The 18,575-nt window shown below is 44.7% G+C and overlaps 1 protein-coding gene across 1 annotated transcript in view; it reads left to right on the top strand.

Annotated features, from left to right (window-relative positions):
* The window catches only part of Atp8a2 (ATPase phospholipid transporting 8A2), a 429,785-nt gene extending 413,158 nt beyond the window's left edge, over positions 1 to 16,627 (top strand). Inside the window, exons 35-36 of the mRNA XM_028785873.1 lie at positions 9,852 to 9,943; positions 16,228 to 16,627. Coding sequence (XP_028641706.1) covers positions 9,852 to 9,943; positions 16,228 to 16,325 — 190 coding nt within the window. The 3' untranslated portion in view covers positions 16,326 to 16,627. The remainder of the gene's footprint in view (positions 1 to 9,851; positions 9,944 to 16,227) is intronic.
* Positions 16,628 to 18,575: the final 1,948 nt, after the last annotated feature.

Raw genomic sequence — 18,575 nt, 5'->3', positions numbered from 1 at the left:
ACACATACATACACACACATACATACACACACACACATACACACACATACATACTTTTCTAAAGATTCTTCCAGTTTATATCACTACTTTTTCTCTTTATTGCCAAATAGTATTCCATGATATTGATACCTGGTTTAACCATTTACTCATGAAAGGACATGTCAGTTCTCAGTTTGGGCCTGTGAAAGAATAAGTATTCTTTCACAAAACTTTTGAGAGCACTATTTTCTTTTCTATGAGATAAATGTCCAGAAGCACAGCAGCGGTGTTTATGGTAGCTACATGTTTATTTTTAAGATTTATTTATTTTATATCTATTAGTGTTTTATCTGAATCATGTATGTGTAAATGTGTGTCTGGTACCAGCAGAAGATGGAAAAGGGTGTCAGGCTCCCTGGATCAGTTGTGAGCCATGATACGGGTGCTGGTCACTGAACTGGTCCACTGCAAAAGTATCAGTGCTTTTAACTGCTGAGCCACAGCCCCGAATATTTAATTTTTAATATTTTGTCTACTGATGCTTGGTTTTGAGACAGGGGCTGACACTGTAACCCTAGCTCACCTGGAACTCACTTCGTTGACCAGATAGAGCATGAACATACAAGACAGTCCTACCTCTCCTTTAAGTGCTGGTATCACAGACTGCGGCACCAGACTGGGCTAGCTGACTGTTTTGAAAAGCAGCCCTTTGTTCAGCTCATGAACAAAGTGAACTCTGTGAGGCCACAATTTGGACCGCACATTAGCCACAGTCATCTGACTCAGGTTTTCTGAGATATGATACGAATGTAAGCACCATCATTTTAAAGCATAGTGTGACAAGACTGTGGCATGATTCATTATACATTGTTCTATAGCAAGGCCGTGCCATTTTCCATTTCTAGTGGTGGCATAGCAGAAAGCAATTCTTGAGAGCAATCTCTGATGACATTTTATTATTATTTTGGTGGGATAGGTGTTCACTGATGTCTTGTGAGTTTGGATCACGTTTCCCTCCTGCCCAGTGACGCTGAGTGTCTGTGTGCGCCACCTACCCTTATGTCTTCTGAGATGTGCTTTCCTACCTATTGTTCATCTTCTAGCTGGATTATCTGCTGCTATTGAACTCTGAAGCTTCCTAATATAGTCTAAGTACTGGTTCTGTGTCAGTTATGTGGTCCACAGTGCTGTCTCCACTCTCAAGCCTGTCCTCCAAGCCTCATAGTAGAATATTCTCAGAAGAAAAGTCATGAATCTCAATTGAGTTCCGTTTTCCTCACGGGTTATGCTTTTGGTGACAAGTTGAAGAAGTCTTTGTGCTCTCTATTGACCCCCAATCTGTTTTTTTTTCCTTCAGAGTCTCTATTTTTAGACTTTGCTTTAAAGTCTATGGTGCCTGTTAAGTTAACCTTGGATAAGGTTCGTGACTTAAGAGTCTTTGTGTGGTTTTGTTTTATTGCCTGTGTGTACATGGTTTCTCAAGAACTACTTGTTGAGAAGGCTTTTCCTTCACTGAATTGCTTTTACTTATTTGTCAAAAGTTAAGCGGAGAGCAGAGGTGTGGCTCTGTGGTTGAGAGCTTGCCTCTTTCACGTGAGGTTTCAGACTTGATCCCTACCATGGTACAAAGGAAGGGAAAGTGATTACACGGGAAGGGTTCAGGGAGGGGTTCTTACTTCTAAGTTATTCTACTCTTCTATTCCATCTGTATCTGTGTGCTTATAAAACCCACGCCACTCCCACAACATCTGAATATCTGCAGGAATACTACACATCTTTGAATCAGGAAGGCTGATAGCCCCATTGTAATATTCTTTTCCAGAAGGATTTTTAACAATTGTTCATGCCTTTTCATATTAAGTATAATTTTTTTGCATGTGTCTCTCTGTGTGTGGAGTAACTGTGTATGTTCATGTACGCTCACATGTGTGTAATCAGGCACACATGTGTGGAGATCCACAGCTGATTTTGGGAGTCTTCCTTAATTATTCCATACCTTATTCATTAAGACAGAGTCTCTCTGCTGAAATCCAGAGCTGACTGATACGGCTAGTCGAGCTGGCCAGCTTGGGCTGGGGACCCTCTGACTTCATCTTCTGCATGCTAGAATTATAGTAGACCACCACACACTCATATTTTATATGGGTCCTGGGATCCAAACTCCAGCTGTAACACTCGCTGCTCATCTAGCAAGCACACTAACCATGGAGCCACCAACCCAGCCCTATTAAAGATAACTGTACTTGGGCTACAAAAATGTTGTTGGGGCTTTCAGAGAAAGCACATTAAACCTTTGCCATATCAAACTGAGAGGACTTGACAGCTTCATAGTGCTCAGTCTCGTGATGACAGATGCAGATGACAAATCTTTCCAAGATTATTGACACCTTTAACTTGAGTATTGTAGCTTCAGTTAGCAGTATCATAAATGATCTGTTAGCTTTGCATACAAATATTTCAGGCAATTCTTTGAGCAGTTGTTACTTGTGTGATTTCAATTCCAGCATTCATATATGCATCACTATATGAGCTATATGCATCACATGCTAATTTTTAGACTTTTGCATGTCTGTATCATGTGACTCCGCTGAAGTCACCTGTTACTACTTACTCCAATTATTCTATCAGAATGGTGATACATCGTTTCTTGAAGTTTTCTAGACAATCTGTCATCTACAAATGCAGACACTTTTATTACTTATATCCTGAACCCCATGTTCTTATTTGCTTTTCTTACCTTATTGCATAGTCTAGAACTTCTAGCATCATGTTAAATAAGAATAGTAAGGAGAAACACCTTTGCAATGTTCCCAAGGTGAAAACATTCAGTCTCTGTCCTCTGAGTATGATATTCACGATGGTGCTTTTTGTAGATATTTTTCTGTAAAATTTAAAAAGTTCCCATCTAATCTTCCATTTTTTGTTTGTTTTAAAACCATGAATGGACATCAAATTCTATAAGGTGTTTTACCTATGAAAGAAAAAATGTGATTTCTCCTATTCTTTTAGCCTGTTACCAGGGCTACTTTGATTGATTTATGTATATTTAACCATCTGTATCCCCACTATAAAATATGTTTTTAGAATTCCACTGTAATGTACCTATTGTGATTGTGAGTTTCAACTTAGAATTGCTTTTTAACTCTTTGCTTTACTATAGATACATAACTGCTTACACTGTTGGTCATTTTGTCAATTTTAGTGAAGTATGGAAACATTACTTCCTTTTAAAATACTTTCTTGTCTTCATTTATAACTATTTTCTCACCATACATCAGATTATGCATAATTTCTACTTAAGCTCATCCAATATAACTTGGAGCATTGGAGAAGAAAGGAAAAATTCTCCATCTGTCCTTTTTCCCTCCATCTTATGCCCCCCGTCCCTTCTTTCACCATCTCCTTTTTGTGTGTAGAAATGTCTTTAGCTAGCTGGGCAGTGGTGGCACACGCCTTTAATCCCAGCACTTAGGAGGCAGAGGCAAGCAGATTTCTAAGTTCGAGGCCAGCCTGGTTTACAGAGTGAGTTCCAGGACAGCCAGGGCTACACAGAGAAACCTTATCTCAAAAAAACAAAACAAAACAAAACAATACAAAACAGAACAAACAAAAAACAAAAACAAAAATAAAATGTCTTTAGCTACAAATCCCCAGTTTCTGTTTGAGAATGTCTTCTTTCTCCTTGTTTCTGAAAGAAAGTTTCCCTGGGCTGATGGCTCTTTGGTTGAATGGCTGGCCGGTTGGTTTATTGGCTGGCTGGCTGGCTGGCTGGCTGGCTGGCTGGCTGGTTGTTAGATTGTTCGGTTGGTTGGTTGGTTGGTTGGTTGGTTGACTGACTGGTTGGCTGGTTGATTAACTGACTGGCTGGTTGGATGATTGGCTAGCTAGTTGGTTGGCTGGCTGCCCTCCAGCAGGGAGAAAAACTAGTCCTCTTCCCTCAGTAGTTTTTCACAAGGAACATACTAGCATTCCAATTAGCCTTCCCTGTAGATAGGTATTGTCTCTCCAGCTGCTTTTGAGATCTTGCCTTTATCTTAGCCCTGATATGCTCAATTAAATCCTTTCCTGGCATGTATTTCCTCTGTTTGCCCCTCTTTAGAAGTTTAGATTTCTCTGCAACCTCGGGGCTCATTCAGCCGTTATTTCTCCCAGTGCCTTCAACCCCAGATGCTCCATCTTGTCTTTGACTTTGAAGAGAGGAATGCTGGGTCTTCTGCTGCCCGCCCTGAGACTCCTTCAGCCCTTTTGATCTCTTTTTATCACTATTATTCAAAGCGGGTGATTTCGACTATTCCGGCATCATCTCGTCCATTGACTATGTCTGCTCCCCTAGCATTTATCTGTTAGCCCATCCACTAAAGCTTTTATCATAGTTATTATGGGTCTCTGCTCTAAAATTCTTTTTATCTTTAGGCCAAAATTTTCTGTTGGATGAAGTTTGCTTATAGTTGCTTATTGAAGCATTTTTGTCTTAAGCACTTTAAAGTCCACTGTCCCTGTCATCCTGGTGATAAAATCCGGACTCTAGAGACTGTGCATTTTACAGCAGCCTATATTTGTCAGGGGATAGAAATAACGACTTCTGTTGATGCCTGGCTTCTGATTCTCCACTGAGCTCCCCCAACTCCCAGTGAGCAAGGGGAGGAAAACCTCATGCTGTCCTGGCTGGAGGTAAACATCCAGCTCCTGTGGGCATCCCACTATTCCCCACCGATGCTTGCAGGAAAGGACCAGTGCACCATTGGCTGTCATGGAGGACTACAGGCTCTCTGTTTGCAAAAGGTGCTGCTAGACAGCCTCTTGACAGTTTCTTCAGGGTGTAAGCCCAGACTTCCTCTTGGTCATGGCTGGTACAGGCGTAAGAGAATCACACATTTCTCTAGGGGGGCTGGCTGGGATAAAGCAGCTTGAGTTGGAAGGTTATCACACTGTGGAGCCCCAGTGGCTAGAGAGTAGAGGCTGAGCCCTTTATCTGTTCTTGTAAGCGTTTGGGATTGTGAGCTCTTCAGCTCCAAGTCTGAGGTGTGAGGTCAGTGGAACCTTGGCTTCTCATTCTGTGTTTCCACAAAGATCTTCCTCTTTAACATCACTTTTTCAGGTGTCCAGCATCAGTGGCACTCAGCAAGGAGTAATGGAGTGTATCCCCCTTCCTAGAAGAAGAAGTCCCTCCAAGCAAAGATTTGACATTATCTTCGTTCAGTATTATTCTGAGCTAACAGGTTCTGATAAATATAAAATAATAATCCTGAGAAGCAGCCATTTGTCCATTTCTCCCTAGGCTGCTGTTGCAGGTCAAGGGACAGGGTGACCAGTTGCTATGAGCTTATGTTTCTTTTTGGACTTTCCTCCTGACCTTACTGGTTTGTTCAAGTTACCATCCCAGCTGTCAGGCACAATAGAGCACAATGACACATTCAAACACCAGCAGCACCCCGTCCGTCCTTCTTTGTTGATGCCTCCCTCAGCATTTTGCCCACAGCCTGCCAGCTCTTACCTCTGTCCTGACTGTTGGCCATGTGGACTGGCAGATCCTACCTATTCTAAGGCTGAGAACCTGTTATTTTCCCTTTTTCTTGGCTTACCCGCTTGGTATTGTACTTCTTAGACAAATTCTCCTTTTAGCAAGAACTCACCCAAACTACTTTGTACGAAAATAAGATATCTCCCAACACTCAGAAGCATCCTTCAGTCCCCACCACCCAATAGCTTGGTTAGGATTAAGGAAAGTATGCACCATGCCATTGCCAGTCTCTGCCTTCCAGCCCCTATTCTGATAGTCAAATGGGAGTTGAGTCCATTGAGGATAGGAAATACTGCTTTCTTGTTTTTGGAATGGAATTTAGATTGTTCATTTACGTTGTCACAACCTCAGCTACACCGGCCTCCCACAATACCTTACAACCTGAATTTTAAAGAAACAGTGTTTCTTCCCTGCAGATTCAGACTTTGCTCATATTCTCTACATTTGGAATGAGCTCTCTTTCCTAGGATACTACAGATATTCTGTGGTTTTTAAAGAATAACACAGAAGCATTTATTTGGGCCACTTTGGTAAATCTGCTATGTACTTGGTACTATCCTAGAAAACACATGAAGAAGCAAAGGCTGGCATGATCATGTCTTAGGTACACATCAGAAGAGGACAAGCTGTCACAGCACAGTCCATGAAACTTCATACTCGTAACCCAGTCCTCTGTGCCCGGCCTGGTTCAGGCCCTGAAAGAAATGCAAGAATACAGTCTCTGGGTAACCTTACTGTGCATATAAATATCACAGTCTAAGACCATGAGTACCCTGGTAGAGCTTGCATTAAATTCAACACCGTAAAATGGAAGAAACAACCCAGAGAAAATTCTAGAAGGCTTTTAGAGCAATAAGCACTAAAGCTGCATTCTGAACTATAGATATATCAGCTCTGTGCTAGAAGAATGGGTTTTGTGGAAACACAACAAATTAGGTTTTATATGTGAAGCCTCCCATTTGCTTCTGAGGTATATTAGTTAGGGTTCTCTAGAGTAACAGAACTTAGAGAATTTATGAGAATGACTTACTGGCTATGGTCCAGCTAATCCAACAATGGCTACCTATGAATGGAAGGTCAGAGAATCCAGTTTTCATTCAGTCTACAAGGCTGGATGTCTCAGCTGATCTTCGGTATACAGCAGAATCCCCAAGAAGTAGGCTCTAATGCCAGTGAAGGAATGGACTTGCTAGCTGGGCAATACCAAGCAGGCAAAGGGCAGAAGCTTTCTTTGTCCATGTCCTTGTATAGGTTTCTAGCAAAAGACATAGTCCAGAGTAGATCTGAATTAAAGACCTGGATTTAAGGTGTGTCTTCTCACCTCAAAAAAATCCAAATTAAAGACATGTCTTCCTACCTCAAAGATCCAGATTAGAAATGGATCTTCCCACTTCAAATTAAGCAAAAACCCCTCACAGGTATGCTCTGCTCCCTTTTTTGAGTTTTAGTTAATTCTAGATGCTGTCAAGTTGACAACCAAAAACAGCTGTCACATGAGGCACATGAGACTTCCAGTGCCTTCGGAGTTGGTAGGTGTCTGGCTCTGCCTAAAGGGAAGGGCCTATCACAGTCCTCTCTATTTTGTTCTTGTTGTTGCTTCTTGGTTTTTGGGGTGCTGGGGGTGAACCCAGGGCCTTGAGCCTGTTAGGCAAGCCCCGTACATCTATGCTTTCAGGGATGCCCAGCAGCTAATATAAAGATGAGCTTCTAAAACTACTAATGTGGGATTTTGTTTTGGCATCTTCTTCGAATCTTAGCAGCAGCTGTGGGATCTGCTGCAGGGAGGCAAAGACAGGCGAGTAGGCACTGGTGCATTGTACTCCCGTGACTAGGTGATTTCTAGTCTTGTGTGGTTCCTTTCGGGAGGAAAAGCACTTCCTAGCAAAAACGTGGACATGAGAGCTTGTTTTTCCCCAGTACAACCATTCCCAGTGTGCCCCTCCTTCCTCCTACTGCTTATTTTCCAGGACAGAAGAAACATAACACCTCCTTCAAGTTATGTCAGCTTCTAAAAAGGGCCCATTTGTGAGGACTTGCTGAAGCTTCAGTTTCAAAGTCATTATTGGGGAGGTACCAAGACCGCACGTAGCTCATAGCTAGGCTGAGTTCATGTTTATCTAACACCTTCCATACTTAGATCCCGGATAGCATACCTATTTGTGTCAGCACACAGGATAGGGGGAGCATAATCAAAGACAACACTTTACTTCAACACCCCCACAATGCTGAAGAAATGAACTGCAAACATACCAGCAAGTTTGGAGGATGGGAAGGAATGGGTCTTGAGTCAAGACCTGTTTTTTCCTTTTTAAAATTGAATTTTACTGTTTTCAGTTGTGATGAAATCATATAACTTAGAATCTGTCATCTTAAAGTCTACAGTTCAGTGGTGTTTGCATTCACAATATTATGAACCCTTGCCAGCGTCTCAGAACACATCTCCCTAAAGGGAACCATCGTGCTTTAAACATTTACCCTTCCCTCTGCTCCTGCACCTCCTGGTCTGCACCCACAGGCTGTAGGTTTCTATCTCCACATATTTACCTACTCTGGAAATTTTATAAACTCATGCCTGGCCTTTGGGACTGGGTAAGTTTTTTTTGTTTTGTTTTGTTTGTTTGGTTGGTTGGTTTTTGGTTTTTGTTTTTTCGAGACAGGGTCTCTCTGTGTAGCTCTGGCTGTCCTGGAACTTACTCTGTAGAGCAGGCTGGCCTCAAACTCAGAAATCCACCTGCCTCTGCCTCCCGAGTGCTGGGATTAAAGGTGTGCGCCACCATCACTCGGCTGGGACTGGGCAAGTTTTTAAAGGATGTCTGTGTGTATCATGAATCATGGCTGAATTCCTCTATCTGGTAGCAGAGCATCTAAGTGATATTGTTGATTCAGCTGACTTTCTTGGGGGCGGTGGTTTCACCATCTTGTAGTCTCATCAGTGGTAGAAGAGGGTTCCAGTTTCTCCACACCGTCTCCAACCCTTGCCCCTTTCTAAAAGTTTATATTGTTTGCTGTTTTCACAGCCATCCTCGTGGGTGTGAAATACTGTCTCACCGTGGTTTCGATTAGTCATGAATATGTTGGAAATCTTTGCATGTACACGCTGACCATGTGCTGCTTCATTGTACAAACATGTACCCAAGTCCTTTGTTCATGTATCAGTTGTCTTGTTTATGTCTTAGATGTTCATGATAAGGGATTTCTTATGTATTCTGGGTACCAGGTCCTTATCAAACATAATTGATTAGCAAATGTTTCGTCCATTTTGTAGTTGCTTCTTGCACTTTTGTAATGTCCTTTGATGTATTTTAAGGTGTTTGGTGTTTTGTTTTGTTTTTAGATTTTTAAATTTTCAAGTGTGAGTATTTGAACTGTATGTATGCCACATGTATGCATGGTACCCAAGGTCAGACGAGGGCATCAGAGCCCTTGGAACTATAGTTATGGATGCGTATGAACCATCATGTATCTAGAATACATAAGAAACCCCTATGAATGAACAGCAGAAAGATAAACAATGTAGCTGCATCATAAGCAAAGGACTTGAATGAATGAACTGAACTCTGGTCCTCTGCAAGAGCAAGGGATGCTCTTGACCACTGAGCAGTCTCCCTAGCGTCACTTGGTTTTGGATTTTTGTTTTGTTTGGTTTAGACTGAATCTTTCTATCCTGGCTGTTTTGCCCACACTGGCCTCTGATTCTCGGGATAGAAGAGATACTTGGGTCTCAGCCTGAGTAGTGTGCACCACTGTGCCCAGTTTAAAGGTTTTAATTTTAACGAAGTCAGTTCTAGTCTTTGTTATTGGTACTTTGTGTATAAGAAGGGGCTGTTATAAGCATTGGTTTTTCTGCAAACAATAGTGGGGGTGGTGGACTTGCCTGCTGGGGCTCCAGCTGCCTCAACCAAGGGCCACTGCCCACAGTGAGGGCTGGTGCCTCTCTGTTATGGAGATTCGAATCTAAGCCAGAAATGTGCATAGGGTTGGCAGCTCCATTATCTCCTTGCCTTCTGTCTGGGTACTCACATGGACTTCCCTCTGTGTGTATCTGAGTCCTGATCACCTTTCTTTATAAGGATCAGGGCCCATCTGTATGTCATTGTACCCTCTGTACAGGTCCAAGTGTTATCCTATTCTAGGACTGGGCTTCAACATGGAGAGAGGCAAAGGAGTAAGATAGAGTTAAATCTGCCTGGTAGGAAAAGGGTGGAAATATTTCCTGGTGCCTTTGGAAGGAATAAACCAACCTTCTAGACACAGGAGTCTACGTTGCCACTTCTCCTAGTCTGAAGCTATCTGAATCCCTCAAAAAGGTGTTGGGGTGCCCTGAGTCCTGACCCTCTTTGCTTTCTTGCAGGATGAATGAGCGCGACCGTCTGATCAAGAGGCTCAGCAGGAAGACACCTCCAACCCTCTTCCGAACAGGCTCCATCCAGCAGTGTGTCAGCCGTAAGTGACAGTGGGTAGCAATGGGTAGCAGGCTGCGGGGTGAGTGGGACAGCCAGGCTAGAGATGGCTGTCATACCTGGAAGAACGAGAACTTTTACTTTCTGAATGTTGAAGGTGGGTGCTCATCGAGAACAGGTACTGATGATCCATCCACTGGGCACTTCAGCTGAGCTCTCTGCCTGTCAACAGAGACGTTCTTGATGGAGCTGTCATCACCCCACTCCTTTTCCCTATTTCCTGAAGCCCCTAGGATGGGGTGTTGCACATTTAGGAGGGCACAGAATTAGAAGCCCAAACAGAGAGCATTCATATTCCACAGAGCTATGGCTTTTAGGTCCCTGCCAAGGGATCTAGGCCATAGCCATAGTCTCTGACCTAGGTAGAGGTCAAGCTATGAGAATTGATAGGATCTTCCAAAGAAAGCAGTCTGTAAGGGTCTCCTCTGGACTCACACTGCAGGGGCCCCCTCTGGACTCACACTGCAGGGGCCCCCCTCTGGACTCATACTGATGGGGACGCCTCTGGACTCACACTGCTGGGTCCCTGTCCTATGTCCACATCTGTAAAATGGGAACACTGTGAGAATCCAGTATATATATCATATATTAAATATAAAATATATTAACGATAACATGTATATTGGTCTAAAAGAGTGTTGGACCTAAAGAGTTCAGTAAGTGCTAGGTATTGTGGTTATTATTCAATTAGCTGAGTAACCTGTATGTTATTCTCAAAGTTTCTATATCTTTCCTCTGGAAAAAGAAAATACAATTAAATGACATCCTTATATGCTATCACATGAACTGTATAAAGCCTTTAGGATGGTTGCATTCATGCTGTAAACCACACTCCTTTCTGAATGAATGTCTGAGAATAATCATGGGAAGAATATGTGCAGCCAGGCAAGGAGACTAAGGCAGGAGATCACAACAAGTCCAAAGCTGCTTGAGCTACAAAGTGAGTTCAAGGCCAGCCTGGGCAACTCAGTGAGAGCCTGTCTCAAAACATCAGTGAGATGAGGACTGGAGACAGGGCCTGGTGTCAGACCTCTTCCTTAGCACGCACAAGACCTAGGTTCATTCTTCAGTACCAAACCAATTACATATGTTTGCATACATCCAGGGGACTGCTACAACTGTCTTAACAATGACATTTATTTTCAGTCAACACTTGAAAGGCAAAAAGGTCTATTGAACAAATACAAGAAATAAAACCACCTCTAAAGTCATGCCACAGTTACAGAAACACTTGATGGAGGGCTGGCAAGATGGCTCAGCAGTTAAGAGCACTAGCTACTCTTGCAGAAGACCCAGCTTTGATACTTAGCACCCATCTAGTGGTTCACAACCATCTGTGAATCCAATCCCAGGGAATCTGATATCTTCTGGCCTCGTCAGGCACAGTCATACACATAAAATAACAATAAATAAAATATTCAAAAATTAAACCCTCAGTGAGTTCTACTAGAGCCTATTAAACAACTTAGAATGTCCCTGCCATTCACAACTAGACTTTCAAGTGCTCAGAACTCTGGGTCTAAGAAGGGCTCTGTAACTTGAATGTCCCTGTCCGACTGTCCTGCTGTCACAGACCTCAGCCTCACTGAGAATCTGAGAGACTCTAATCTTCAGTGCTCAATTGTCACCATAGTTTGTATAAGGGACAGAAAATTCATGTCAGAACTTTTAGCAATGATTTTAATAGCACTGTCATCACGGCATAGACCTTAAAACTGAATCCTGTGACTGTATAAGGAGAGAAGAGAGAGAGTCAGACAAAGAGACAGAGACAAAGACAGAGAAACATGCGCACATACAGAGAGAGAGAGAGAGAGAGAGAGAGAGAGAGAGAGAGAGATCAGAAGCCACATACACACCCCTGTCTCTTGTCATATGATACCATGTGCTACATTGGGATCCTGCCAGCAAGTCCACTAGATATGATCCCTCAATCTTTGGTTCCAAATCTGTGACTTGAAATAAGTCTTCCTACTTTATAAGGTTCTCACCTTTGAATGTTTCTTTATAGTAACACAAAATAGACCAATACAGTTCTTATGACCTGCCAGTGTGCAGTAGTAATACCTGAGATTGGTGTTTACTGCACAGTCTAAATTTCCTTATCAGCACAATGGTTTGCATCCTCTCCAAAACTCTCCTTTTAATAAGCTACAGTCAGATCTCAGGATCAAAGGAATAGAATGTAAGAGTTTTATTCTGAAATTGTGGGTGTGTGGGGGGTGACTTAACTTTATCAGCTTCACCCGATGCCCCACCCCAACAAGACAAAACAACTAAGAAAAAAACCACACACCACTCAGTCTAGAAGCAGGAGTCAGGAAGGCACACAAGAGGGTCAGGGAATGCTTCCTTCTGGTGTCTATTTCCCCATCAGGACTTCCTGTAGATGACCAGAAGTAGAAAGTGCAGAGGGCTGGAGCTTCCCTGATTCCCCATTAGGATGTTCCCCCAAAATAACCTAGAAAGAAATCTGCTTCCTGGTCAGGCTTGGGAGGTGCCCGGTGGAGTCGTGAGTCACCTCCACCCCCACCACTGTCGTCCATCTTCTCACTGACAGCCTAACTCCTACCAGGCCTCGTTTCTAAGAGGAGAAATTTTCTGCCAGGGAAACCCTTACCCCTTCCTAGAATAAATCTCTCAGCATATCCTCCTCCCTCCTTCCTTTAATTTTGTACTCGAGGGTGAAGCAGGACTTATGACAGACAAACTCTCTGCTGCTCATCTAGAACCGACTTCTTACTTTCTATCCTGAGACACGTTCTCAACTGTCGCCCCATCTGGCTTCAAACTTGCCATCCTTCTGCCCCAAGAGGGTCATTCGGTCACGCTCTGCTCACCTGAGATCAGGTCAGGATGAGAGTGTTTGCCTATCCCTCTGATGAGAAAACCAGAAACCTTCACCCAGAGTTACTGAAGCATCCCCTTGCCAGCACACAGTACCCCATGTAGCCATGAGATGAAGACACTTCTAAAGTTAGTTAAAAGGAGACCTGTAACTAGCCTTTATTATTCATTTACTTGTGTTTTGATAGCCCTAATAATGTTTGTTTTTAATGTGTTAACTTTCATTTATAACTTTTATCCATAACTACACACACACACACACACACACACACACCCCAAAGGTCTAAAAGGATTAGCAATTTTTCAAATTGGACTGACAGTTTAGACAGGCTCCTTTACGGCCTTTCTGCCGAGGCCTCCCCATCCATGCAGAGTGAACTAGCGTGAATCAGGCCAGGACATGGCTGCAGCCTTAGTATGATCAGCTGCAGATGCACCCTGCCGCCTTCGGGTAGAACTGGAGCTACTAGAGGTAGGCCTTGTCCCAGGCCATTTTGTCTTACATAGAAGCAACCCCAAACCCAGAGAGCTTCATGAATCCAAAGGTACAAGGCCCAGTAATGGCCAAGCAAGGACAAGAAGTCCTTGGTACTCCATCCATCTGGTCATCATCCAAGATAGATGCCCAGCCAACTGACAATGCCATCTTCTTAGAGAGAACCCACTGGTCCTCTCCCCTCTTGCCTCAAAAATATTTCTAGAATCTCTCTGGGAGGCCTGCCCTTGATCACAATGACTTCCTTCATATTGGAGGGTCTCTGCTTATGGGTCACAGGAGCCACAGCCACAGTGCAAGCCAAAGGCATCATTCCAGCAGTTCATCCCACCCAGGGGCAGCTGCTGGGACTGATGACCCTCAAGGACACACAAAACTTTCCTTGTTAGAAGACTAGAGAATGAACATTATCAACTTTGACGGTGGTAAGCAGCCTTGCTACCAAAAGGCATGCTGGTTTTCTTTACTAGATTTTGCTTTGAACCATTCCAAGGAAAGGCCATCCTCTTAGACTGCAGTAAGAATGTGTCACAAAGCACACCTTGTGTGTGGTCAGGGCAGGGACCTGAACGGAGGAGGCAGAGGGAGTTGCAGCTCCTCCTATTCCCAGAGAGCTCCAGCAGGCCATGGCCCATTTCCAGAAGATCTTTGGGAATGGAGGCAGGATGTGTGGAGCAAGGCCACCTGCTTGTCTATGTGTCAGCATAGACACAGCACCTAGAGGAAGCCCCTGTCCCCAGGGCCTATGGGCAAGGTGTGGCTTGTGGAACTTCCTATCCAGGCTGCCTCTATTCAAGGACCCACCCCACTTTTGGGGGAGGGGGTACTAGGCATATGTATAGATCAGAAGACAACTTTGTGGAGTCAGTCTCTTCTTCTACTGTTAGCAGGGTTCCAGGGTCAAAGTCATTTCCACAACGTGCACACCAGTCACACCTCTCCCCAGCCCACTGCTGGCTCGTGCCTGGCTATGGGGGCTCATGCTCCAGGGAGCTGCTTCCCAGGCGGCTAGGCTTCCTGTTTGGGGGGATTCCTGTTTGTTGGGAATAGGCAGCAGGCAGGCGTGGGTTGTCTGTCATCTGTACTGACACTGGTGTGACCCTCCCACCTTCACTGCTCTGTCTCTCTGATTCTGTCCTCCCTCCTGGGACTGCTTGCTCTGTAATCTTCTCCCTTCTGCTCAGACCCACTGTCTGAGGAATCCCCAGCCCACTCTGCATAGGAATCGCTGGTGCCCACCCAAGCCTTTGAGCTTTTTGGGCAGTAGCTGACAGGCTCACTCTCCTGAAGAGCAGGAAGCCTTCCTGGGGACATGGATTCTGAGGTTTTGCCACACAAATGAACAATAACCTGGAGTCTTCCTCCACAGCCTTCTGTCAGCCTCCCTGCTTGTGACTGTGTCTTCACATCCTGAAGACTTTACTCTTTGTCAAATATCTGGAAAAACTAACAACCCAATTAACCAATTGACAGCTGCCCACATTTCCTGATTTCCTTTTCCCCTTTTAAAGAATATACCAGGAATTGGGGTGGGGTGAGTTTCCTAGGATGCAGGAGGCCCTGGGTTCTATCCCCCACACTGTAACAAAGAAAAATGTTTAAAAATACTGTACGTGGTGGTGCATGCCTTTAATCCCAGCACTTGGGAGGCAGAGGCAGGCGGATTTCTGAGTTCGAGAGTTCGAGGCTAGCCTGGTCTACAGAGTGAGTTCCAGGACAGCCAGGGCTACACAGAGAAACCCTGTCTCGAAAAGCCAAAAAAAAAAAAAAAATACTGGCGAATGATCAGACAGCCCCATTGATAGAGCACAGATTGGAAGGCAGGGTGCCTTTACAACCATCAGGTTTGACTGTGCTGTCTTCCTGCCAGGACATCTAACTACAATGGGACTTCTCTCTCTGTCACAGCAGGAATTGCTGTGACCCATAAGAGCATGGGTCACATTGCCCAGCTTTGCTTCCCAGCTCTGCTACTCATTTGGTCTGTGACCTCGGGCAAGTGAAAAAGTCTCTGGGCCTTACTTTCCTCAGCTGTAAAATGGGAGCATAGTGTCATGTGTCAATGGGCAGAGTCCTTGAGCCATTTTCATGCAGTGTGTAGAACCATGGTGGTACTGGCTTTGTTATAACCCTGTGCGGCTCGGCCGTACTGTGGTCATGGTACTGCTGCATTTGCTTACCAGCCAGAACCAGTCCAATTCATAAACTAGGACTCTTTATAAACTGTGTGTTTTGCTGGCTTCTCTATTAGGGATGTTTTTCCTGACATGTTTATGGCCTCATAAAAAGCGTTAGGCAGATCAGGACATTTCCTCTTGATCAGTGGTAGGATAGTGGGGTCACGGCCCACTAGCCCATGTTTATGTTTTCCACACTGAGCCCCCAAGAACTAGAAAACATACTGCAGTGACTTGAACGACCTTCGTAACACATGTGAGCATGGAATTGCTATGGTGATGGGATTGAGAGGAAAGCTTTAAGGATGACAGAGTCACATGAGCACTATTCCAGCCAATGGATTAATGTCACCCAGGAGTGGGGTGCTGTCCCCCCATGGTATGTTGCAATAAAGAAGTCTTCACCAGGTACTGCCTCTTGATATTAGACTCCCAGCCTTCAGAACTATAAACCAAACTTCCACGTCATACTTCACCTAGTCCATGGTGTTTTGCTACAGTTGCAGAAAGCTAACTCCTTCCATTCTGAACCATTCCCACCCCAGTTCGGTCAGCCCCCTGCCCCATCCCTCTTGGTCATGGTCCCCTTTGCTTTTGCAGACCTCTTCATCTCAGGTCTCTATATCCAAAGCTAAGAAAGTCCCATGACCACACAGTTCAGTGGGGTCTTTGTGGAAAGCAGCTTGTCCTTAGTCTAGAATGTTCTCTACTTCTCCCGCTAACGCTTCTTCCTGTGTATTTCTATAGATGGGTATGCCTTTTCTCAAGAAGAACATGGAGCTGTTACACAGGAAGAAATAGTCCGTGCCTATGACACCACTAAAGAGAAGTCAAGGAAGAATTAAGAGGCAACGTTTCCTGAGGGCCCCAAGGAAAGAGATTCGGTTTGTTGCACGCAGTGTTAACAGTTTTGTCAGAAAAGACTGGCACCAGCAGCTGGACACCAGAAAATACATTTCTGTGGCCTTAGCCAACCAGTTTGTTAGCAGCTCTGTCCCTGTGCAGTCCCTGGGCATAGGCGTCAGGGGAAGCCATTCTCCCAGCTCGTCTGCAGTGCTTGGCCCAACTTCTGTTTACGTTGTTATGAAGCATTCAACTGGGCTTTGTGAGGTGTGAAATTAAAAACTATGTTTCACCAATGCTTAAACATCAATACCAGTGGTTCTGGGAGAGAGGAAAGGGGCATTACATTACAAGAGACCAGTCCTGTGTAATTGGAGCAGGGTACACTTACTTCCTGTTTGGTGCATGCACAGATCATACAAGCCTCGCTTTCTGCAGTTTGCTTGCTCAACTTTGATTCCTGTTTTGTTTGTCTGAAGTTGGCATAAACTTCTTGATTGCAGTGAAATCAGAAAAACTTACGGTTGAGGGATGAACCTGAGAACATTTCTTTGGCTCTTTCAGCTGCAGCCTCAGCAAGGCAACCAGCCAGCATCCCATGCCTTGTGCACCTATTTTAGGTGCGGACCTTCAGTCTTACCATTGCTTCCCTGTGCTGTTGTCCTTGAATCTGCACAGCTGGCCCCGGGTGCTGTCCCTCACAGCTGATAGCCACTCATCCAGGTTCTGCGTGTCTTTGTTCCTCTATATATTCACATACGGATATCAGAAATCTTTCCTCTTGCCTAGCCCCACCCAACCCTGCCCGGCCCAACTGCTGCCTATAATGCCGTAACTGAAGGGAAGAAGCTGTTCCATACCAAGCCTTACTTAGCTATCCTTCTGATGGGATCCTGTAGGAGAGGGTGGCACACTCTGCACACCATATCTGTAGGCCTCTGGTGGCCTCTCAGAACTGACATCTGCTTCCTGGATGCTCGGAGCACATTTTAGACTTTCCACTGTTTGGAAGTGAGTTTATAATGGTGACTACGAAAGAACTCAAAGAACAAAGCTGCCCCCCTGAGAGTCTAGAATCAGGGTTAGCAAAGGAGATAGCACAGGGCAGAGAGTGGCAAGGAAGAGGACCTCCAGATCTCCCTGGAAGGTGACAAAGGACATGAGACTCAGAAGGCAGACACAAGAGGACATTTTCACCAGGCCTCCATGGAAATTCTCACATCCAACTCTTGACAGACAGTTGTGATCAGCCCATGTACACTGTAGCAGAAACCAGACCTTGTCCCACAGATTTTTGTGGTGGGTGGGTGGGGGATGTTGGTTGATTTTCTTGAAACATAGTCTTGTACTATATCCCAATCTAACCTTGAACACATTTTGTAGTCCAGGCTAGCCTCAAACTCGAAGCAATTCTTCAGCCTCCCAGATATGGTCTCCTTTCTGTATACAATGGGTTTTAGACTGAAAGCCCTCTCTGAACAGTGGCTTAGACTCTAAAACAAGGAAGGGAAGTGCCCATTTCCAGTTTCATCCACTGCAGGTCCCCACTCAGAGTTGGAACAGAACCTAGGGGCCCCAAGCCTGCATGTGAGAATGGGGGCCCTCCGAAAACGCAGGCCTGGCAGCACTCTTTCTTCCCTTTACTTTGGCTCTCAAACTCCAAAAACCCAGATTTTTTGATGGCTTAAGGTGAATCCCCTGGGGCCCTGTCAGTGGGTGACCTGGTACCCCATCCCCCAGGATGCTGTGTGAACGAGCTTAGAAAATAAAGCAGCATAGAGACGGCTGAGCAGCACAAGGTGCTGCCTTCAGGAAGGGAAAGGCCACTATGATTTGCTTTCTGACCCCTAACTTTTGCAACATCAGGATGAATGAATACTGAAAAACCTTGGAGATGATTTGCATTGAGTAAGAAAACTGATTCTCACTTGGGAAGTGACCAGGCTGCTGAGATGGCTTGAAAGGGGGCAGGGTGGTATAATTAACAAGAATCTTGGAAGTGACCTCTCTTTGCTCCCTGAGGCAAGAAAATCTAGTGTGCCCCACAAGCTGGAATCCTGACAGATTATACCGCACAGGAGAAACAGCAGGAAGTGTGCTTAAAATCAGCGAGCCAGCCATGGTGGACATCTGAATTGCATCCCAGAGAGGCTGGGGCAGAACTGTAGGGAGGAAAAGAAAGCCAACTGAATGCCCTAAGCTCTTCAACAGCTCCTCTTCTCTCCTCTCCTCTCCTCTCCTCTCCTCTCCTC

This window comes from Grammomys surdaster, unplaced genomic scaffold (assembly GCF_004785775.1).
Source record: "Grammomys surdaster isolate TR1022 unplaced genomic scaffold, NIH_TR_1.0 125357, whole genome shotgun sequence".
Taxonomy (NCBI): domain Eukaryota; kingdom Metazoa; phylum Chordata; class Mammalia; order Rodentia; family Muridae; genus Grammomys; species Grammomys surdaster.
This window is presented reverse-complemented; position numbering and strand designations above follow the sequence as displayed.